Source organism: Chiloscyllium punctatum, chromosome 11, assembly GCF_047496795.1.
Source record: "Chiloscyllium punctatum isolate Juve2018m chromosome 11, sChiPun1.3, whole genome shotgun sequence".
Taxonomy (NCBI): domain Eukaryota; kingdom Metazoa; phylum Chordata; class Chondrichthyes; order Orectolobiformes; family Hemiscylliidae; genus Chiloscyllium; species Chiloscyllium punctatum.
Genome location: NC_092749.1, coordinates 62,582,856 through 62,608,242, shown reverse-complemented (window position 1 = coordinate 62,608,242; position 25,387 = coordinate 62,582,856). Strand labels below are relative to the sequence as shown.

Here is a 25,387-nt window from a genome sequence, read left to right as displayed (position 1 = left end):
AGGGGTTTCCAAAATGAAGATGTTGGCAATGAGTGGTCAGATGGTGGTCAGAATTGGATGCTGACATACTGCGTTGGTGTGGCAGTGCTCAGAGTGCCAACAAGGACCAAAAGATATCGCTGGCAGTGCCCTCACATTCATGGGAATGGCCAGGTAAATCCTGGACTTAGTTAAATGTTGACTATGCAGATTCTTTCATTGCCTCAATGTTCCTGATCATTGTTGGATGCCCATTCAAAGCGGTTGAACATGTATAAAGTTTGTTTGACAAATTCAGGGAAGACAACTGAAAAGGTGCTAGCACCATTTGTGATACACAAACTTTCATAAGTATTCAAAGTTTGTGAGAAGATTTGTACCTCGGGTGTTCGTTGGACAATATAGGATAAACAGGAAGACAGCTAACGATCCGTATTCATGAACACCATCTAGCCACGAAAAGACACGACCAGCTATCCTTAGTAGCCACACACACAGATGACAAGTAACAGGAGTTCGACTGGGACAACACTACTATTATAGGACAAGCCAAACAGAGAGCAGCCAGGGAATTCCTAGAGGCATGGCACTCATCCACAGATTCTATCAACAATCACATCGACCTGGACCCAATATACGGCCACTGCAGCGGACAGCTGGAACTGACAACCAGAAGCGGCAGAGACAAACCACTATAAATGCCGGAGGAAAGATCACAGAAGCGCTTCACAGGAGGGTCCCAAGCACTGAGGATGTCACCTAGACAGGGGACGATACGTCTGCAACACAAATTCCCAGCTCGGTGAACAGAACCACAACATTTCAGAAGTATTGGTCATGAATAATGGCATGTCACTTATCAGCAGGGAATTCGAGTATTTCCTAAAATTGAATGGCTTTCAGCATGTTCAGACAGCTCTATACCATCCGTGATGAAGGGCTTTTGCCTGAAATGTTGATTTTGCTGCTCCTCGGATGCTGCCTGACCTGCTGTGCTTTTCCAACACTACCCTAATCTAAACTTTGGTTTCCAGCATCTGCAGTCCTCACTTTTGCCCATGCCATCCATCATCCAATGGTCTGGTGGAAACAGCAGTGCAAATGTTGAAGGCAGGCTTAAAAAAACAGCCTATAGCTTCATTTGATACTAAACAGTTTTGAGTATAGGACTCTTCTTCACGCAACTATAGGGATAGCTCCAGCAGAGTTGCTGATGGGCAGAAGACTCTGCAGCAGGTTAGACCTGATATTCCTGGACCTGGGGATGGAGGGTGAAATGGCAACAGGAATGCTAATGCTGGCCACTTGCCACTCCTGAGCAAGAGAGACACCGTTTATTTAAGGAGATGAGAGTTGGTGCCAGAACCACAGAAATGGCCTGCCATGGGTATGAAGTGAGGTCAATGCGAAGTCAGGTATCGTGACATACAAAGTTCGAGTAGATGATGTGGTCTTGAACAAACATGTGGATCACCTGAAAGCTGCTGCTGTGCAAACTGGGCAGGAGCAAAGCCTACTTACCCCTCAGAACAGCTGGAAAGGCTGTCAGAAACTGTATTGTCCTCTCCCTCTAGCATTGAGGAAACCTCTGAGTCTGAGATGGATGCAGCCTCGATACTGCTACTGCCAGAAGATGAAGAAACTCTTCGGAGATGTTTCAGGTGCAAGAGATGGGCTACACACTGGTACACACTGCCCTTTTCCGAGCCTAAGTCAGAGGAACCAGACCTGGGACGAAAATGTCCCAGGAGAATCTACAAGAGAAGGAACAGGCCCATATCCCCAGAATTTTGGGGAGGGAGGGGGTTGTTTGTGGAGGGATGTAGTGATTGGAACCAGGGCCAAGTGGATCTCATTGACTAGGAGATCCTCGATGGGGTTGTTAACCAGAGCCAATCAAGGAGCCCTGGGTGCCTGCCATAACTGAGTGACAGCAAGTTTTTAAAAGGCCTCTGATTAGGCCTTCAGACTTGAAAGACCACGCTTCATCATTCAATGAATAGGAAGGCCAACCCCTGGCCATTAATTGGCCACACTGTGGAAAATGACAACGGGAGCACTGTTTCCCTCCCGGTATATCGATCCATATTTTAATTTGATGGCAAGGCTCAGAAATATTTATTTGGGATGTAGGAGTTTCTTTTGTGGACAAGTTGTATGGTTGGAAAACATATAAGATACTGATGGGGTTTGATCAGGTAGATTCTGAAAGCTTGTTTCCAATGGAGGTTCACTAAAAAACGAGAGCCCAGTCTCAGAATAAAAGGGGCAATCAGGGGTTGTAAAGACTGATTGCCTGCCCCGCTTCCGTGGTTACGTTAGAGCCTGGGTATCTCTTGAGAAACAGCACCAAAACCCTTGAGCTGTTCAAGGAGAGGTGGGCACCACAGGGAGTGGAGTGCATTATTTCCCCCTCAAATTCTATTTTGATTTAATCCCTGCCCCCCTCTTCCCCCTTCACTGCTTGAGCACACAGCATTGCCCTTTTGCCCTTTGATGTGAAGGGCACTGCTTGTCACAGGCCACTTGGGTGTTTTCTTTTATTCCTGGTGGTGGAAATCAAATAAAGATTTGTGCACCTTGTGTCTTATACTGTGTCCCACACCCGCACACATAAATATGGGCGTAGGGGAAAAATAAGCACTCCCGCAGTTAGGTGGTAGTGTAGGGGTAAGGGGAAAAAAAGAACAGGAGTGTCAGAAAAAAAAGAGAAAAAAATGAAAAAAATAAACAGGAGTGTCAGAGATTCTGTTCACTCTGAGAGCTGGCTCTAAAAAAATTAAAAAATAAAATAAAAGGGGCAATCATTTAGTGCTGAGATAAGAAGAAGTTGCTTCACTCAGAGTTGTGATTTTTTGGTATCATCCAGCCCAGAGGATTGTGCATGGCCCATAATTAAATGGATTTAAGGCTTGGGGGTCTCAGGGAATCAAAGGACATGGAGAGCAGGCGAAAGATTGAGTTGAAGCCCAAGGTCAGCAATGGCCATATTGTAAACAGCTACAGGCTCAGTGAGCCATACTGTCTCGTTCTCCCAATTTTGTGTAAGAGGCAAAACCAGCAGCTGGAGGATAAAATTGTAATTTTGTCAATTTAATTAAACATTTTTCATTATAAATATGGACATAGGGATAAATATAGCGGAAAATAACATAAAAGCGGCAAACGAAAGTAAGGATTATGGCAAGAAATGTATATAGAACATAAGAATTTTAATATCACAGATTTGCTAACAATACTTATAAAAAACAATAAATTCCAGCCATGGAAAACAAAACACAACAATTTCCTGCTTAGGTTTTATCGCAAGAAGAGTCCTGGATTGGGAGTATATTTTAGAATGATAATTATTAGTTTTCCAATATGTAAATCTATTCACTTCTTATAATATTGAATAATATTAATAAGATAATTACTAATTGAATAATCAAAAAATACTTACAGCACCAAAGGCAACGGATAGCATGGTTTGCATCCTTGCATCATTCACAGTTCCAATGGTGCCTTTTTTCGAAAGTAATGCTCCACCAGCCAAGGTCCAAAATTTTATATGTTTTATCCCCACAGATACAAACTGTGTATCTGAATCTGGACGGAACTCAACCACAAAAATTCTCTCATTATGGGCACATTTGCTAGTAACTTTGACACCTAAAACAAAACAAGAACAATGTACTTGATTAAATCTGTTCCAGGTGAGAATTTGTGTCTGACATAAAGTAGTTTGTTTATGCATCCCTTCATTCATAGAATCCCTATAGTACACGAAGAGACCATTTGGCCTATCTACACCAATCTTCCAAAAAGCATCTGACCCAGTCTGACCACCCCTCACTCCATGCCCATAACCTGTATTCAGGCGGCTAATTCATCTAGCCTGCACGACTTTGTACTGTGGGAGGAAACCGGAGCACCTGGCAGAAACCCAAGCAATCATGGAGAGAATGTGCAAACTCTATGTGCAACACTGGCAAACTTTACCAATTTTATCCAACTGACGACACAATGCTGTGCAAATTAGTTATCTGATTGCATTCCTTTATTACCACTTCGCCTGATCATTAGACATCATTGTAAAGTTGCAGAATCACTCTTTCTCGTGACCAAATGTGAATCATCAATAAGGATATAAAAATTGAATTTCTAAAGGTATACGGGGGTCACTGCAAAATAATGTGGAATGAGTAAGTATTCACCAACTAATTGTTAGGACTGATGTCAAATTTTTGTAGAAGGTCTGGAGTTGAGGGCCAAAATGTGGTTTACATGGAGGTCTCATTCCATCAATTGCTACTGGAGACCCTTTCTCCCACATCCCTGATCCCATGACATGAATGCAACCTTCCCATTACAGATGATGCTGGTGAGAAGTGACCAAGTTGGATTCTGGGAGAAGTCAGCTCAGTCATCACAACTGAGAAGAAGATTGTGGGTATAAGCTTGGCTGCTCAAGAACTAGATATGTAGACTGAGTGAATAGTGCTTGGAGAGAGATAAGGTACTTTGCAGTTATGAAGGATGAGCCTGGCCTTGCCGTTGCAGAACACCCCAAATAGTTGGATCATTCTGTATCACTCTTCCTTCATAGAAAAATTTGTGAAGGAAAATACATTGACCACAAGTACAGCAGGCAGTGGTTGTGGGTATACTGGAGGAAGGTAATGGTGACAGATTTGAAAAATAAGTCATCTCTGCCATGGTATGTGTTTACAGTTTCATTTAGCATGGGGATGGAAGGGGGTTTTAGTTGTTTGGTGGAAACAGAGAGAGATTGCATCTTATGTGGAAGTAATTCAGAGAACATGTGGGAGGAGACAAGAGAGAAGCTATAGAAAGACTTGAGTTCAAGGTTTTAGCATGGGAGAACTTAAGGCCATTAAGCTTACTGGTTAGGGGAAAGGGCAAATGAATAGATAATTTTCAACTTTTGTGAAAAGATGTTCATAAGCTCCTTTCAGTTACAGGTTGTTTTGCTATAACATGTGTTTTGTTAACACAAATTCACTGTAATGCAATTGATGAATTGGGGACACTGTTTCTAAAGCATGAACTTTTAAAACGTGTGTTGGCTGTAATGCAAATTACATCACAAACACTTTAAGCACTGTTTCTAAAGTGCAATTTTTCTATAATGCAGGGCTGCACCAGAATGCAACCACTGCGTTAAAAAAGAACCATCTGTAATCTTGAAGGTGAAGGTAAAGTAGGTGGGAGAAGAATTTAAGTAGATTGTGGATATTGAAGAAGAGAGACAAAGCATTGTTTTTAAGAATCTAGGATGATTCTAAAGTTGTATAGGCTTTATAGGATTTTATGGGGTCTACCCAAATCTAAAATGGATGGCTGAATGTCAGATGTGAGTTGTGCCAGTCAGACTTGGGGGATATGCAACAAATTTTTGTCAAAATCAGAAATTAACTAGGCAGAAAGTGAGAAAATAATAGAATAAAAGAAAAAACTCAGACAAATGGTCTCTGTCTCATTGCTACTGATGGAAATGTAAGATGAGATATCCTGTTAATCATTTTTTGCCTTTTTCTGTGAGTTCAAATAAAGCATTGATGCAAGTTGTGCAGAATCTACAACCTGCTCACTTAACTACCATAATTATAAATAAATGAGTGTAGGTCAATGACTTTGTAAAATAGAATAAATATAATAAATAACTTCTTAATTATAATAAACTTTAAAAATTACCTTCCTGCCACCTCCAAACAGTGATAGTGTGTTCAGGGTCGACACCCACTGATAACAGCAACTTGCCAGTGGCACTAAAGTTAACATAACTGACACCTTTATTGTGGGAACAACGGAGAATAGAAAGTGTCTGCTTCGTTATGACATCCCACACATGAATTGATGGAGTTGTCCCTAGTAATTGTAGAAATATTGCATTAATCAAAATGAAAGTATAGACACAACAAGACAAAAATATTTAAAACTTGAAGGTGGTTTTCTTTCAGTAGCTTGCATAAACATTTTGATTAATTATTTGAATCTTCTCAGAAACAAAATCCATTCACAGTCAACTAATTTAGTTCAGGCAAGTAACGTAGAATAAAGGCTTATTATCCTAATACTAACTATTAAGCACTGCAATGAACTCAGAACAAAATCATAGGTTGCACAATCACATGTATCTACTTTATGAGCAAATACATTGTGACAGTTTCACAGTCATGAGAGAACCAATGAAACTGCACAAATACATATAAAGAGAATGATGGAAAGGAGGAGGAACAGTGGGCTTTGGAAAAGGGCAAGAACTGATAAACTTACCTGATGTACCTGCAATATCACCTGCATTGAGACAGCAAGTGCAAATGAGGAAATATTGATCCTAGATAAATTATACCTCTGATCTTGAGGCATTATACAACAGAATCCGAGGAAAAATACCAATAACAAATTAAACAAGTAAAATGGATGCAAGGTAAGATATGCTTTTAAGAAAAGCAAAATTCTGATTTGAAGGCAACTTAGAAGTGTGACACGGGTATTATTACCATATATGAAACTTTATTATTCAAACTAGCTTGTTAAATTAAGATTGCAATTTAAATAATTGACCCATATTTCAAACGAGGTTTACATTATAAAGTACAGTGAAGAAATAGTTTTAGTCTTACTACATAATAGGAACTAAGCACTAACACAATGAGAATACTAACTACATATTTGAAGAGCCATAAAAAATAAATTACAAAATTATTTGGGCCTCCTTTTGTTCATCTAAATAAATTAAATAATCAAATGAACAATTTGACTCTGCCTTGCAATCTTCTGTGTTCAGTAGTTAGTATGTTTTATTACATAATACAGCTAAACGGAGGGCATTGACATTAAGTATCGTGAACATTTTAAGAGGTCAACAAGAGTTAAGGAGGTAGTGAGCCAGATTTAAGGGTAGTAAGCAGCGGTATTTCACTCAAATATTCAGATAGCTTCTGTGGATATTTTGCATAAATAGTCACAGTGAGAAGTGACAGCAGGTAGATAAGCTCCTTGCATCATTTGAGGGTTGGACATGACCTAAGAATGAAATACGTAGGATTTCTCCTTTACAGCCTTGTCTCTTAATTAGAACATTATGCATAACTCTTCTTTGTTTCTTTCTTTCTGTCTGCCTGTTATGATTCAGGTCCCACTTTAGAAATTTCAGCACATTATCTAAAATGACATTTCAGTATGGTACTAAAAGACACTGCAAAGTTCGACGTTCCACATTTCATCTTTAAGAGCTGAGTTGCTTTAAGAACTGGATATGCTAATAAGTCAAGTACCAGGTTATAGTCCAACAGGTTTAATTGGAAGCACTAGCTTTTGGAGTGCTGCTCCTTCATCAGGTGGTTGTGGAGTACACAATTGTAAGACACAGAATTTATAGCAAAAGTTTACAGTGTGATGTAACTGAAATTATAACATTGAAAAATACCTTGATTGTTAAGTCTCTCATCTAATAGAATTATAACAGATGAAAGACTTAACAAACAATCAAGGTATTTTTCAATGTATAATTTCAGTTACATCACACTGTAAACTTTTGCTATAAATTCTGTCTTACAATTGTGCGCTCCACAACCACCTGAAGGAGCGGTGCTCCGAAAGCTAGTGCTTCCGATTAAACCTGTTGGACTATAACCTGGTGTTGTGTGATTTGTAACTTTGTACACCCAACACTGGCATCTCCAAATCAAATCAAGTACCAGAATGCAAGAATATGAACAACTGCTATATGCAGTTCATCAGATGTAGGTTAAATATATAGTTATCTGTACAGAAAGTTATAGCTCAAGGTATTAAATAAGTTTTCATGCGATTTTAAAATAAACTGAATACCCAAGCTTCTTAATCTGTATTCTTACCAATAACACAGGAAATAAGAGATGGTGATCAGATCTGGGGTTTTTTCTTAAAAACAAAGCAGTGACAAGTTTGAATATCACAAGAGATGATGTCAGAGAAATGTTGCAACAGTGAAGAAGTTACACCTATGCTGAGATTCCAGATTTAAAAAGCTACCCAACTGTGAGTAATAGCTTTGTAAAACAAAATTAAACAAAGACCAAGCTGCATGTAAAAAAAAACACAGGACAGAATGAAACAAACATAAAAGAAACAGAACAACACCACTGCTGAATCTTTGTAGTGAGATAGTAACCTTATAGTAGCAAGAGCACAATAAATTCCCATTGTTGAAATCAAGAAACATTAGAAAGATGACTAACAAAGGCCATACCCATCCTATTCAAGTGTAGGCTTTTTCAACAAACAATGGAGATGTGGTTTTTAGATCGAAAAAACAAGGTAAGCAAGGAGAGAAAAGAAGGAAGTCATTGGAAACATTTCTGGCCTGTTTCAAAAAGACCATATAAATCTTGCTGAACTATGAGAAATGGTGGAAAATCAGCCTTGTGTAAAAATAAACTTCAGAATTCACCATTAGAACAGCTATAAAGATTTAACTGACCAACTTGGATCCAAATACTTTGACCATGCATGACACCACTAAATGCCAACTGCAGCAGAAGAGACCAAGGATCCTCACATTGAGTATAATTGTTGTGGGACTAACCCAGACAGATTCAATGCCATAGAAAACATTTGAAGTTGGTGCTGTATTGTATAATGAAAAGAGGAAATTTTGTCAATCCCAGAAAGCTCAGCTCACATGAGGAAACTGAAGAAATCAACATTGATGCAGTGTGGTTGGAGGGTCCCAAGGCAGAAGATGAGATGTTCTTCCTCCAGGCATCGAGTGGCTAGGATTTGGTGGTGGAGGAGGCCCAAGACTTGCATGTCATTGGTAGAGTGGGAGGGGGAGTTGAAGTGGTCGGCCACAAGGTGCTGGGGTTGTTTGGTGCATGTATCCCAGAGATATTTTCTGAAATGTTCTGGAAGTTGGTGGTGTGTATCACAAGTTCCAAACATACCTATTTGGAAAGCAATTCACTAGGGAAACTACAGAGAATTGGAAATGATTTTGTACAAATCACTATAAGTGCAATATCTAGACTACAACGAATTCCTGTAAGTCTACAGAATTATGACTTGATCACTTACTACACACTTGGCTTCAAAGTGCCGATATCTCTGGACATAGGCTTACCTTCACCAACAGAGACCAAGACAGGATAATATTGTCAGGCTGCTATCTGGCTAGACTCTCAACAAGTCCTAACACTGACCAACATAAAGGAAAGACAGAAGCTAACACAAGGAACTGTGCAATACTAGAATTATGCACAAAACACACACAAAAATAGCTTTGAATATTAAGGTATGGAAAACCATTAGGATAACAGTTAACACACTAACAGCATATAAGATTCCAACATACCTACAAATCAAGAAAAGCCAAGTGCAAAGTCTAAATCTCTGGAAGGTTACACCATCACAAGACCCAGAAATATTGTCAAAACAAATATGCATTATATAGACTCTTGGACTCAAACTCGTAATCTTTTCAATCTTTTCTGTAAGTAATTTCACAACTACCATAAAGTGTAAGTTGCTGGAAGCTCAGCAGATCTGGCAGCATCTGTGAAGAGAAATTAGAGTTCATGTTTTGGTTCCAGTGACCCTTCCTCAGAACTGAAACATTATCTCTGATTTCTTTTCATAGATGCTGCTAGATCTGCTGAGGTTTTCCTGAAATTTCTGTTTTTGTTTCTGATTTACCAGCATCTGCAGTTCTTTCAGTTTTTACCATAACACTTATATAGGGTGTATGTAATTTGTTCATGGAAGAATGGGATTGTATTATTATTTTAAGAGCTATGTTACTTTAAGACACACTCTCTCATACACAACAGACACACACATACACACCCCACACTCACACCCCTGCACACACCCTCTCACAGGCTTATATCCATCACACACACACACACACACACACCTTACCAAGCATGTGCACATGCAAACACACTCTCTCATGCACACACTCACAAACTCTCTTGCTCTCATGCGCGCACGCACACACACACACACAAGTCTATTGGGTGAATTTGTATTTGCAAATACATTCTATTTTGCTCAAAAAGTGCACCATCTGCAGGCAGTCAATCCATGTGGTATTTTATAAATTCCACTTTGGAAATAGAACCAGTCTGACTCAAGATTGAGATACAGACAGACTCTAACTTCACACCTTTAATGCATTGTCTGAGCTGAGATGTCGCCTTCTTTTCTAAAACCTTGTTATCTTGAGAATTTGACTTAAAAGTAGTTCTGGGATTTACATATTAATGAACCGAAACCTGCAACCCATTCTAAAAGATCAAAGACTTAACAGCATTCTAGGTTTGTTCAATATATCATTTCAGTTGCACAACACTGTAATCTTTTGCGATAAATTCTGTGTCTTATGGTCCTGCTCCACAGTTACCTGATGAAGGAGCAGTGCTCCTAAAGTTAGTGCTTCCAAATAACCCTATTGGACTATAACCTGGTGTTCTGTGATTTTTAACTTTGCCCACCCCAGTCTAACACTGGCGCCTCCATATCATGGCTTTAAGAACTGGATATGTATATCAACCAAATAACCTATGTATCCACATTACCAAATATCATGCACAGTCAAGCAGAAACAAGCTAGAAGCAGATTGCATATGTGATTGTATTTAAATGTGAGTTGTAGTTTGAGCTGTTAAATTCACATGAGATTTTCAAGGAAACTAAATCCATGTTACTAATCTGTGCTGCTTGCTAATTAACACAAGGAATTCAACAATTTTATGTTTATGGGGTCTTGTGTGAAAATTGGCTGTCACACTTTGCTACCTTGGAACAATATCCTGCCAAAGTACTTCACAGTGGATTTGTTAAGGAAAGGTTGTGTTTGAAAAATTTGATTGAATATTTTGAGGCGCTTACTTGGCCTGTTGATGAGAATAATGCATTTGATGTGGTTTGCATGGGCTTTAGCAAGGCTTCTGACAAGGTCTCTCATGGCAGACTGGTCAAGAAAATAGGACTCCATGAGATCCAAGGCAAAGTGGCACACTTGATCCAAATTTGGCTAAGAGGTAGGAAGCAGAGGGTGGTGGTAGACAGATGTTTCTCTGTTGAAACTCTGTCTCCTGTGGAGTTCTGAATGGCTGCTATCTATGATGTGCATTAATAATTTGGATTTATATGTAAGAGGTATGTTCAAGAAGTTCATGGATGCCATGAAAATAGATAGGGTGGTAACTATACTTCTACGCGATCTTATGTTCTTGAACAATCTGCCATGTTGGACCTTATCAAAAGTCTTGCTAAAGTCCATTTGGAGCATATCAAATACATTTTCCCTCATCAACACTTCCAGTTACCACCTCAAATTTGCCAAATTTGACATTCCCTTAAATACCTATGCCAACTATTCCTAAATAATTCATGTCTCTCCAAGTGTCCTTCTATTGTGTCCCTCAGAATACTTTCTAATAACTTCTCCACACTGAGATCAGACTGACTAGCCTGTAATTTCCTAGTATGACCTTTCCACCTTTTTAACTAATCGGACAATGTGGGCTTCCTTCTGCATCCCACCTATGGTCAAAGAAGATTACAAATCACTGCCCCACCACTCCCTTGAGATACATATCATCAGATCCAGCCAATTTATTCCTTTTAACACCACTAAACCCACTAGTCCCTCCTCTCTCTCTCTGTTAATTTCTTCCAATATTTCATGCTCTACCCCTGAAGTCAATAACAGTATTATCCCTTTCATTGTGGAGATAGAAACAAAGTTTTAATTGAGGAATGTTCCATGTGCAGAATCAATGTGCTCTCGCTCCACCTTTCATGCAACCACTGGGCATTGAGGTGAGTTTCTTGCAAGGCAGCGGTGAAATTGCCTATTAGGGTGGATTACTGCTTGTTAAGCACCTTATTATCATATATACATAAGTAACAGTCAGTCAATGTCATGTAAAGGTCAATCTTCTACTTTTTACCAAATAGATGGAAAATTCCAGGTTATCTCATATAAAAGTTGACTCTAGTTCTTCACAGATAACAGATCAATATTTATTAAGTCTATGTGCTGGCAATCATGTTCCAATCCAGCTTTCCAGTCTGCCAGTTGTTCTGCTTTGCTCCCAGTCTTGCAGTCCACTTGTTGTTGTGCTCCGCTCCAGGTTTTCAGAATTAACATAATTTCTTTTCCCTCTTTCTTCATTTAGAGATCAGTTGGGTTTCTGCTAATGATATAGTATGAATTTTGATGGGCATGAATTTCAGCCCCTCAAAAGTAGTATCCATGTTATAGTCAACTCTATAAATTTAACCTTAAAAAGTAGTCCAAAAAATTTGACTATTACTCGAGTATGTACAGTAATTGCATTTTTTGCCTCATTGACATATGTACCTTCCAATCTCACTAAATTTCTTAAGCAAACAAGATGCCAAGAATTCTCAACATGGAAGTCAGTGCAGAAACCTGGTGACTTCAGCTCACCATTGGCCGCAAATAGCTTATACGTTGCTCAGCACAAAACAGAATCTCAGGGCACATCCAACTTGTTTGGTGCATTTGGCAAGATAGAAAGCTGAATATAAATTAGGTGAGTTGGGCAATTAACAAGGTGCTTAACAAGCAATAATAGTTCTTAATTGGCAACTCTTCACTGCCAAGTAAGAAATTTGCCTTGCAGCTTGACAAGAGCATTAAAAAAATGGAACAACATACTTCAATGTAGAGATTAAGCCTTGCTGGACTTCTCATCTATTTTTTACCACAAATCTTGCCATAGTCAACATTGCTCAGACCCCTATAAGATTTGGTCCAATATAACTGAAAAGATGGTGGGGGTAAAACTCACCATTTGTTGGGGGAAGAGTAGCAAAATGACTCAGCATTATATATAGGTGAAAGTGAGGACTGTGATCAGAGTCAAGATTAAAGTGGTGCTGGAAAAGCACAGCAGATCAGGCAGCATCCAAGGAGAACTAACAACCCACCCTCCCCTCCTGGCACCTTCCCCTGCAATTGCAGGAATTGCAAAATCTGCACCCCACACCTACCCTCTCACCTCTCCAAGGCCCTAAAGGAGCCTTCCACATTCCAAAGTTTCAGCTGCACTTCCACAAATGTTATTTATTGTATCCATTGCTCCCAATGCAATCTCCTTTACATTGGGGAGACTGGACACCTTCTTGCAGAGCGCTTTAAGGAACATCTCCGGGACACCCACACCAATCAACCCCACCACCCTGTGGCCAAATATTTCAACTTCCCCTCCCACTCTGCCAAGGACATGTAGGTCCTGGGCCTCCTCCACTGCCACTCCCTCACTGCCTGACGCCTGGAGGAAGAATGCCTTATCTTCTGCCACAGAACACTACAACCCCAGGGCATCAATGTGCACTTCACCAGTTTCCTCATTTCACCTTACCCCAGTTCCAACCTGCCAGCTCAGCACTACCTTCATGACCTGTCCTACCTGCCAATCTTCCTTCTCAACCTATCCATTTCACCCTCCTCTCTGACCTGTCACCTTTACACCCACATATCACACTTTCAGCTACCTTCCTCCCCTCCCCCTCCCAATTATCTCTCCATGCCAGAGGTTCCTAGCCTCATTCCTGATCCGTGTTATATATATCCATTATAACTTTACTTTCAAATGAAGAGAAAAGAAAATCAGATAGGTGAGTAATAGTGGCTGATTGGCTACTGCCCATTTTCTACCCTACCCAGGGCAGAATTTTACTGTTTCAGCATTTTTAAAAAACATTAGTTCAATCCATACCTTTTTTTTTATTGATAGATTTCTGTACCACTCAGCAGAAGCTTCTTATTTCATACTGATGAAAGTATTTTGATTAGTTTTGACTGAATTATTTTGTTCATCTTCATATAAGCATTGCTCATTGAAAACTGATCTGTTGTAATGTTAGGAATGTGCCATTTTTAATAATTATATGGAAAAGTAACACTGAAATCTGCCAATACAAATGACCAATGTTTGAAATATGATGGAAGGAAAAATTCTCTATTTTCATTTTGTTAGAAGTAAGTTCTTTATTTGGTGTTGCTCACAGTAAACACAACCATGTACTACTTTAAAAGCAATATACAAAACAAATCATTAATATTTCTTGCTTTAGATTTACCCTTTATGCCTACAGAGTCTAATTATTGTTGATTAACTAGTGGTTTGTTTTATGCAAAAGATGTTAATACACGTTCTGTATTTTGTATCCTGGTGAGATACTGATTCCTTTACACTTCTACCTGAAGTGTGATATTTTGAGCAATAACAGAAGTATTTGCTTGTCTTCAAACAACATTTTTAAAAGCCAAGTTTGGAATCCTTAACCACCATAGCCCTGAATTTCCTGGCAACTGTTGTATCTCACCACAAATCTGGTGGAGATCCTGCAAGTAGACCTGTTGTATTTCTGGTGAAGCTACAGTGAATGAACAGGTACAGACTCAAGTAAGTTCTGGATGACTTGATTTATTTTTTTTCTTTTATTCTTCCCTACTTTTGTAAATCTTGGTTTTATCCTCCACTGTATATCTTGTTCCTTTATCTAGATTTATCAATAATTTACAAATATATATAATATCAAATGCCCTAATGTTAATGTTTGGATCATTATACTATAATTGATTTGTGGTTTAATTTTAAGCTAACATATAAATACTATTAGAAGCTAGTGCTTCCAATTAAACCTGTTGGACTATAACCTGGTATTGTGATTTTTAACTATACAAATACTAATCTTTTATTAATTGAGCCAATTGATGATGATGCTTCTGTTTTGAGTTGAAATGGCAATTTGTCTTACCTATTTGTCCAGTTGCTACAACATTTTTGTACTTTGGGTGTTGGTTGACAGTTAAGCAGAGTATGTCATCTGTATGCTCCACATAAAAACTTTGGAGACCTAATGAGAATCATTTAAACAGAACAGATACAATACAAAATAAGACATCTGCATACTGGACCAAGACAATATAAATTTCCTATTGTAAATTCACACATTTTAATTTAAACAAATGCTTTGATATTCAAACAGATTGACATAAATTTAAAAAAAAACTATCCATTATCTGCACAGAGGAGATTGGTTTTATCCTATAAAACCATTTTTGCCAAAATGATTGATGGCCTCTTATTTAATACCAGGACTACCAGCACAATGCAGTCAATCTAAGGACCAAACAACTTGTATTCCCTCTAATATAGAAGATAAGGGGACCTAATTGAGTGTTTAAGCTACTAAAGAGGCTGGATAGGAACTATTTCCTCTGATACAAGTTCATAGCAAAATGACATAACCCTAGACTTAGAGCTAAGCTGTTCGGGTTGATTTCAGGAGGTACTTCTCTGGACTTCGTGTAAAAACCTGGAACACTCCCCAAAATGCTATTGAGACTGTCAACTGGAAATTTTAAAAACTGAGATTATTGGATTTATGTTTGGCCTAGGAACTAGGGGTTATGGAATCAAGACCATAAATGAAGTTAAGATTTACATCTGAATTCACTTGAAGACAGAAACAAAATGGCATAATTGTTGCCTGATGTTCAGAATTCTATCTTCTTTGCCTGAATTGAAAAGTCATTTACTTATTACCTGATGACAGGTTCTGAACAATGCCAGCAGCAGCTGTGTGAAAAACAATATCAGTCCCATCATTGAGATAATGAAGATTGTTGCGGCAGTCAAAGCCTCTGTATCCAAACACATGTTCTAAGGCAATTTCCTGAAAGAAAAACATGAATTTAATTTCAAAAACACCACACTTCAAAATTACACACAGTGAAAATCTGTTATAATATGAACACTGGAAGTTCAGAAAGTGAAGCCATGTTATGATGAAACCATGAATCATTGTTGGGGCAGACACAGTCAAAAAGAATCTGGACAGAAGCCATGCCCACTTTTCAAAAAGTCTAAAAGCCTCTTTTACATGCAAAGCTATTTCAATAATTTTAAAATTGGGAGGAGGAACTAGTGGTGGGGCTTAGGTGAGTTTGGGAGGGGGTCAAGAATTGGGTTTTGGCTGGTGCTAAGAGGAGAGTTAAGTCTGTACCATGTGTAGGGTGAGAAAGAGCTGAATGGGGCAAGTTGGAGCCAGGCAGCACAGTGGATGCTAGGGTACTCTGTATAGATGCTGGAAGGAGTCCAAGAAGGGGTTATAATCTGGCGGAGGATTTGCAATCCAGACCCAAGAAGAGAAGGGAGTCCAGATTGGGGCTGAGACTGAGTGGGAGTCAGGTTGGATCTAGTCTGAGATGAGGTGAGGGAGAAGGGAACAGGGGTCAGCACCAGGCAAGTAGTGTTGTCAGAGGGAAGTGGGGTCAGATCAGGACCAAGGTGGGGGGGGGGGGGGGGGGGGTTGGAAAAGTGTTATCAGGTAGGAGAAAGAGTTGGGATTGGGGTGGAGATTCAAGTTAGGGTCACTTAATACTATAGCAGCCACAAAGATTCAGAGGCAAACGGTGTTTGGATAATGTAACAGAGAGATGAGATTGACTGACTGACTGACTGACTGGGTATTAGTGGTGTCGAGAGTGTGGTGCTCAAAGCACAGCAGATCAGGCAGCATCTGAGGAGCAGGAGAATCGATGTTTCAGGCATAAGCCCTTCATCAGGAATGAGGATTGTGGGCCAGGGTGCTGAGAGATAAATGGGAGAGGGTGGGGAAGGAGGCTGAGAATGCAATAAGTAGATGGTGATGGGTCAGAGACGAGGGTGGGGCGGGTAGATGGGAAAGGTGATGGACAGGTCAAGAGGGCGGTGCTGAGTTGGAGGCTTGGGACTGGGATAATGTGGGAGGAGGGGAAATGAGGAATATAGTGAAATCCACACTAATCCCATGTGGTTGCAGGGTCCCAAGGCAGAAAATGAGGTGTTCTTCCTCCAGGTGTCGGGTGGTTAGGGTTTGGCAATGGAGGAGGCCCAGGACCTGCATATCCTTACCGGAATGGAAGGGGGAGTTGAATTGTTTCCCCATGGGTGAGTGGGGCTGATAGGTGCGGGTGTCCTAGAGATGTTCTCTGAAACGATCCGCAAGTTGGCATCTTGTCTCCTCGATATAGAGGAGACCACATTGGGTGCAAATGATACAGTAGATGACACTAGTGGAGGTGTAGGTAAATTTCTGTCGGATGTGGAAGGATCCTTTGGAGCCCTTGGATGGAGGTGAGGGAGGAGGTGTGGGTGCAGGTTTTGCACTTCCTGCGGTGGCAGGGGAAGGCACTAGGAGTGAGGTGAGGGCTGGTGGGGGGCGCTATGGATCAGGTGAGAGGGGAGGTGTGGGCACAGGACATCCGCACCAACCAACCCCACCACCCTGTGACTGAACAATTCAACCACTCCTCCCACTCCACCAAGGACATTTAGGTCCTGGGTTGCCTCCATCACCAAACCCTAACCACCTGATGCCTAGAGGAAGAATGCCCATCTTCTACCTTGGGACCCTGCAACTAGATATAATTGAATTTAGACCAGTATTGTTGCAACCGTAATGGAAGGAGTGCACAGAAAATTAAACCCCTCTAACAGTTGCATCATCAGTATAAATGTTTAATCCAATCACCAAGATAGCTAATTACTTTTCTTTTGTTCAGCGTAAAAGAAATGTGCACCAGGCTTCTTTAATGAACTCAAAATTTTAGTAATTATAAACCAACAATGATTAATATCTAAACTATAATCCAGAACTTGAATAATATCCCATGAATCCTCACATAACACAAAAAGAAAACAGTCCCTGTACAGATGCTACTTTAACATGGGCCAAAGGAAAAAAACTGAACCAAGGATTTGAAAACAAAGGATAGAATGTAATGGCTTCTCATGGTCCACTGGGTCTTCTGATAACAACCTATTCCAATTCTGGTTGTAATTAACTTGAATCCAATTCTTTGGAAAGTGATCACAGTCCAGCTTTTCGTGATATGCAAAGTTGTCAGAAATATTACTTTAGGAAACTTCAAGTTCCCAGGAACTTCTACTGACAAAATGAGAGAGACTTTCAGCTTCTGGGGTATCTTCTTTAATGAATTCATTAGCCTATAAAATAGGAAACCATTCCAGAAAGGGGTGCTAGGCAACCATGAGCATTAGTTTAAGGCCCTTAAATATTGAAAAACCAATCTTTTATCTCCTTGAGTTTGCTTGCCTTTGCTCTAAAGTCAACAAATTTTCTTTTAAACAGCAGGTAGCTTACAGCATGCATAAACTTGTTGATTTACAAAGCTGTAGTCATCAGTAACCAGGTGACACTAAGAAAAATTGCAAAGGTTCAGGCATCAGTATCCAAACGGCTCATCGTTATTCCTTGATAAATTCACATGGTAAACACGTGCAATCCAGAAATGTCTAAACTGCTCCATATCTTGTAATTTTTTTAAAGTTAAGTAATTATTCCCAACCGTGTGGTATAGTGGTTAGCACTGCTGCCTCACAGCGCCAGATACCCAGGTTCAATTCCTGCCTCAGGCGACTGACTGTGTGGAGTTTGCACGTTCTCCCTGTGTCTGCGTGGGTTTCCTCTGGGTGCTCTGGTTTTCTCCCACAGTCCAAAAATGTGCAGGTTAGGTGAATTGGCCATGCTAAATTGCCCGTAGTGTTAGGTGAAGGGGTAAATGTAGGGGAATGGGTCTGGGTGGGTTGCTCTTTGGAGGGTTGGTGTGGACTTGTTAGGCCGAAGGGCCTGTTTCCACACTGTAAGTCATCTAATATTAGTGTTTAAATTGCTAGAAGGTTTCATATGTGTTTGATCCTCAGAGTGACATGTTAAATTTGAAGCTTTGAAAAAGCTCATGGGGAAGCAGTATTTCCTTCAGCTTTTGTGGAACCAATGGAACACTTCATGGAGACAAAGAATAAGTAACTTCATGATTACCAGATTTTGAACGCAGGTGTTGAAACAAATGGAAGGGTTAAGGACAGGTAGGATGATGACTAAAATAGTTTTACTGTATCACCAAGTCACCCTTTCTTTGCACAATAATAGTCTTTGACTATAGTACAGTCTTGTACAGAGTCCGGCTCAAGAATGTCAGTATCTTTGACACTCACACTTATTGTACATCAGCCAAGTCTCCCTGATTTGACCAGATTAACAGCCCAAATCAGGGAAATCCTATCCTAAGAGGTCCAGCTAGCTGACCTTGTTACAATTACCACATCCTTCCCATTCTGTGTCCATGGACATAGACTGGTCCTTTTTTGTTGGAGAGTGAAATAACTGCAGAGGCAGGTATCCTGTCACCAAGTCACTCTTTATTTACATGCACACAATACATGGGCTCTGACCAGCCAGCTCAAAGCCAGTCTGTAGACTGAGAAGACCTTCTGAATCTAAGTCAGAGAATGTAGGCCTGTTCTTTCTGTTGTAACTTCTCCTGGGACATTTTTGCTCCGGGTCCAGTTCCTCTGACTCAGACGCAAACATAGGTGGTGGGTACTGGTTCGTAGCCTGTCCTTTGTGACCAGAGTGCCTTGGGAGAGTTTTCTCCTTTTTTTTTCCCCCAATGATAACAGTATTAAGGCCATTTGGCCCATTGAATCCATTCTGCCATTTAATCATGGGTGATGGGCATTTCAACTCTACTACCTGCACTCTCCCCTCGCCCTTAATTTCTTGCGAGATCAAGGCAGAGCTTGATAAATTCTTGAAGACATTTAATGTCCCAGTCTCCACTGCACTCTGTGGCAATGAATTCCACAGGCTCACCACTCTCCAGCTGAAGCAATGTCTCCTCATTTCTATTCTAAGTCGACCCCCTCTAATTCTAAGGCGGTGCCCACGGGTCCTAGTCCCCCTGCCTAATGGCAACAACTTCCCAGTGTCCACCCTTTTCTAAACTGTGCATTACCTTGTAAGCTTCTATTAGATCTCCCCTCAAACTTGTAAACTCTAATGAATACAATCCCAAGATTTTCAGCCGTTCGTCGTATGTTAGACCTACTATTGAGTCTGCATTCATCTCATACTGATGTTTCTTTGCGATTCTGGCACCAAACCTCATCCCCTGAAGTCAAATGTCTCTCTTGCTTAGAGGAGGCCTGCAGTCAGCACCTGCATTCCTGCTGCTATTTCACCCTTTACCCCTCCACTAGGTCCAAGAATATTAGATTTAACCTGGTGTGGAATCTTCTCCCCATCAGCAACTCTGCTGGAGCTATCCCTGTAGTTGTGTGAGGGGTAGTCCTCAATCAAACAGGAACCAGGACAGTTTGGTAGCAAGTGAAGCTATAGGCTGTTTCTTCTTTAAACCAGCTTTCAACATTTGGACTGCTCTTTCCACCAGAGCATTGGAAGATGGTTGGTATGGAGCTTTCCAAACATTATGAATGCTGTTTGACTTTAAGAAATACTCGAATTGCCTGGTGGTAAATGACATTCTGTTGCCTATGACCAATACTTCTGGGAGTCTATGCATTACAAACAACCCTCACAACTTTTCAGTCATTACACCTGAGTTTGCCAAATGAACTCTATGCATATCCAATCACTTTAGTCATCCACAATGACCAGGAACATTGAGCCAATGAAAGGACTGGCACAGTAGATGCATAACCAAGTACAGGGTTTAACTGGCCATTCCCACGAATGTGGGCACGCTGCTGGCAGTAAGCTTTGTCCTTGTTAGCACTCTGGGCACTGCCACACCAATGCAGCTATGTCCTCCAATTCTGGCCACCAGACATAATTCCTTGCCAACTATTTCATTTTGGAAACCCTTTGATAACCCTGATGGAGTTCAGCCAGTATCTGGCGGTGACAATAATTTTTGCTCCCCATAATATGCCATCCTGTGTTTTTGGTCCTGGTTCTGGTGGGGCATCTGTTTCCCTCGCAACCACCAGCTGTTTTACTTTTAACAGGATGGGATGTTTTTGTGTCCATGCTGTCAGCAGTGGCCGGAAGGATGTCCAGGAAGTTAAAAACCATAACTGACTCTTCTGGTGGGAGGCAGCTCCAGGCATCCACATTTACCACATGGCTCCTGGACAGTGTTCCAACTTGTAGTTGTATGCACTGAGAATAATGGTCCACCACTGAATTCAACTAGAAGCTATGGTCGGTATAGCCTTGTCATCTTTACATAGTTCCAGCAGGTGCTTGTGGTTTGTTAATATGACAAATGTACATGTACAAAAGTATTGCTGGAACTTTCTCATACCAAAGATGACTCCCAAGTTGTCTTTCTCTACCTGGGCATATTTGCATTTGGCACAGGCCAAAGTCTGGGAAGCACATGCCCACTGGGCATTCCTCTCTGGTGAGCTAACATTACCTCTATACCATGTGGGGAGGCATTGCATGTCGCTTAGGATCATAGTGAGACAACACCTTAGATAACTAAAAGTTACTTGGCTACATAATCATTTCTAAGGCTGACTCTTCATGAATAGCAGATATAGGAGTGCCATAATGAATGTCAGGTTACATCGGAATTTCCCTTAATAATTCACCAACCCAGGAAAAACTAAACTCCAGTACAGACCTGGGAGCCAGAGCACTTTTTTGATTGCCCTCTCTTCCAACAGGTCTAACCTGCTTTTGTCGGCTCTGTAACCAAAGTAGGTCATCTGGAATACCTGGAACACACATTTTTACCTTCTCATGTGTATGCCCACCTGGAGAAACATTTTAAGCACCAAGTCCAAGTTCTCAAAGTGCTCTTTATTGGTTTGCCTGATTATTAGCATGTCATCCAGAAAAATGGCAACCTGGGGTAAACCTTGCAAAATGTTCTCGATCATCCACTCAAAGGGTGCAGGCTGATATCCCAATTGGCAGCCTTGTATAAACTGTTTATGGGCACAATTGTGTCATACTTCTGGAACTCCTTATTTAGTAGCTCTTGTGGGGATGCATGGCTTATGCCCAGCTTTGTGAAGGACAGCCCCTTCATCAGTTTTTCGCATACAAGTCCTCGATGAGAGGGATTGGCTATTTATCCAGCTGCAAGAAGTGGCCTATTATTTACTCAAAATCCCCACACAGGCGAACCGAAACATCAGGCTTCACAATCAGTATGACCAGTGCTTCCCATTCCGTAATTTGCTCTGGTCTGATGATTCCTTTGCTTTCTAGCCTCTATTTTTGTCCATAAGGAAAATGGCACTGGGCGGGCCTTGCAAAATTTCCTTTTGGTCAACATGTAAACTAGCCTTGGCCCCTTGTTAGTCTCTAACCCTTCCTGAAAAACTTCTGCATATTTAATTAGGCAGCCATTTTCCAATTGAAAAATGTTGAACCAATAAAGATTAATTTTCCTCAACCAATTCTGTTGCAATAGACTTGGGCACGAGCCTGTTACTACAATCAGTGATGGTTAGAAGCACAGTGCTGGTCTGAGGCAGCACAACAGAGATCCATTGCCTACTGAAGTCCAGGTGTATGGCATTCAAGTCAAACGATACTGGCCTTTACAGGAAATCCAGAGGTGATTACTGTGTAAGGCCAGTAGAGACACCAAGAGAACAATACTGGACTAAGCTAGAGACCCAAACTAAACAAATGGACACCTGCTATTTGTGGAAAGACCTACATGAAATAATGGGCAACAGAGTGAAGCAAAACATAACAGCAGACAAATATTCATTCCTCCCTGATGCTCTCAATGCATTTTACGCTTGTTTTGAAAAGCAAGTTAGTGAAACAATGTCATCTGCGCCAACAGCCTCTGTTGTACCTGTTCCCGCAGTCACCACTGCAGATGTCAGACCGACCTTCTTGACAGTGAACCTACGGAAAGTGACTGACCCAGATTTGAGTCTCCAGATGTGCACTCAGATCCTGTGCACACCAGTTAGTGGGAGTATTTGCTGACATCTTTAACCTCTCCTTACTATGATGTGAGGTCCTCACTTGCTTCAAGAATACCACCATCATTCCAGTGCCAAAAAAGACTTGTGCTTCAATGACAATCGCCTGGTAGTTCTGACTTAACCATGAAGTGCTTTGAGAAATTAGTCACGGCTTATATCAATTCTAGCCTCCCAGCATGTTTTGATTCCTTGCAATTCGTCTATTGTCACAATAGGCCAACAGCACATGCCATCTCCCTATACTCATCCCTGGAACATCTGGATAACAAGGATACCTCTGTCAGGCTCCTACTTATTGACCATAGCTTCACCATAATTCCAACCAAACTAACCTTCAAACTCCCAGACATAGGTTTCTTTCAACCACTGCAACTGGATCCTCATCTTCCTGACTGACAGACCACAATCGGTGAGAATAGGGAACAATACCTCCATGATAACCCTCAACACTGGCGCCCCGCAAGGTTGCCTTCCTTCGGTTATAATCTCTTCCATGCGGCAGAAGATACAAAGCTTTAACACACATCAACTGATTGAAGAAAGCTTTTTCCACTTATTAGACTTTTGAATGGACCTCTGAGATTTTGAGCTTAGTGTTGATCTTGCTCTTTGTGCGCCTTCTCTGCAGTCATAACATTTTTTTTGCACTGTTCTATTACTATTATGCACTTTTTATGGTATGATCTGCTTGTACTGCATGCAAAAGAATCTTTTCAGTGTACCTAGATACGTGCTAGTAATAAATTAAATGAAATCAAAAAAACTTCAGTCCCCACTCCTGCCATCTTTTGGGTATAAATCCTCTATCTGGGGGACTGGGTAATTATTCAGCAGCAAAAAATGATTTTTTGTTTGTTTAAAATCTCCTACAAACACCCATTGGCTTCAAAATTGGTACACGAATTGAACTGGTTTGATTTCTTCATTTGCCAGCTTCTGATTTCTGCCTCTACTTTTTGCCTGTAAGGCAAATGGTGCTGGACAGACCTTGCTGAATCATGGAATTGCTTGCAAGTCATTTTGGCTCCTTTGACATTCCCTCTACCTTCCTGGAAGACTTCCTGGTATTTAATTTGGACTTCACCCAGTGAACCATTTTCTAATTGGAAAAATGTTGAACCAATCCAGGTGAATTCTCTCACCCAATTTTGTTCTTGGGCCTGAGTCTTTTATTGTAACAGAATCATTCTCTGTTCATAAGGGACCGGAACTGAAATTGTATGCTGAATCTGTCAAGATTTCCTGGTATAGGTTCTCAGCCTAGCTGTGCTCTTGTGCAAAGAGTAAGGAGGAGTCCAGAGAGAATTTTTATTAAAAACTACGATCGTTGATACAACTGTGCCAATATTGACCTCCATTAGCACTGAAAAGACCATTTAAGCAGACATTTATCTTGGTTCTGATTTTAATGTTGCTAAGCAACTTAACTGTTGCAAATCTGATGTAGGTGGATTTTTCAGGGTATGAGCTTTAAGGATGCCAGCCTATGAGCCATCCTAATCAACTTAGATGTAGTAGGACCCTTTTGCTGTCTTGATTCTGCATACTGGTAATAACTACAATGGCTTGCTGGTCAGAATCCTGGAGAAGTTTTAACTCTTTGGTAAAGACTTGGCTTTGGTTTTGGAGCTTTGCTGTTGACCTTCCTAGAGTCCCTCTGATCAGGATATGTCCTGAGTGAAGCTGTGTATTTGCCTGCACTCAAGTGGTGTTCACTTGGCTTAGTTGGACTGAGGGTGTCCACTTCCATCAGAATTCCCTGACCCACATTTTCCAATGATGAAACCATTTGTAGCAACTGTTTGAAATCCAGTTGAGCTTCACCAAGCAGGCATTTTTTGCATAGTTACATCATCATATCAGATGGTCTCTAAGCATCTCATTTAAGGGATAAACCAAATTCACAGCCTTCTGTCAGTCATCTTAACCTTGTCAAAAACCTGAATATGGATTCTCCTGGCTCTCGCATTGCCCAATGAAAGTGATAGTGCCTCAGAATTAGAGGAGGCTTGGAGTTTTAATATTCCTTAACTATGTCAGTGAATTCTTGAAAAGTTTTTTAGCATCTTATGTTTTATGAGAGATTAGGCTCCTAATGACAGGAAAAAGCTGCAGCACTACAGGCTGTCAGGAGAATTTACTGTTGTTTTTTATCTGCCACAATGGTATTTGCCTGGAAAATATAACTCTTCAGTATGGTTGAAAACAGCAACAGAACTGAGAATTTTTTTTCTCTAAAGCTAGTAAAATATATATTTTGCATTAGGAAGGCATGACAATGAAAGTGATGTTGCCAGGAAGACTTAATTTCTGCGATGGATCAAATTGAACACCGAACTGAATATCTTGGAACAAATGTCTTCACGGGTAGAAGTGACCCGTACAATGAGGATGAATTGGACCTGAATTGGAAGGGAACTAATATACTGGCAGGGAAATTAGCTAGAGCTGCTTGGGAGGATTTAAACTAGCAAGGTAGGGGGTTGGGACCCAGGGAAATGATGAGGAAGGACATCAATCTGAGACTAGTACAGCTGGGAAAGGAAGTGAGTCAGGGCAAGAAGGAACAAAACAGAAAACAAGGTCAGACTGATTAAATAAAACTACAT

General features: G+C 40.6%; 1 protein-coding gene across 3 annotated transcripts in view; it reads right to left on the bottom strand.

Moving 5' to 3' along the window:
• Positions 1–25,387, bottom strand: part of LOC140483036 (echinoderm microtubule-associated protein-like 6) — a 544,931-nt gene that overhangs the window by 90,583 nt on the left and 428,961 nt on the right. For all 3 annotated transcript variants that reach the window (XM_072580923.1, XM_072580924.1, XM_072580925.1), the window contains 4 exons: positions 15,558–15,687; positions 14,767–14,865; positions 5,677–5,850; positions 3,422–3,630 (listed from right to left, as the gene is read on the bottom strand). In XM_072580923.1, coding sequence (XP_072437024.1) covers positions 3,422–3,630; positions 5,677–5,850; positions 14,767–14,865; positions 15,558–15,687 — 612 coding nt within the window. The remainder of the gene's footprint in view (positions 1–3,421; positions 3,631–5,676; positions 5,851–14,766; positions 14,866–15,557; positions 15,688–25,387) is intronic.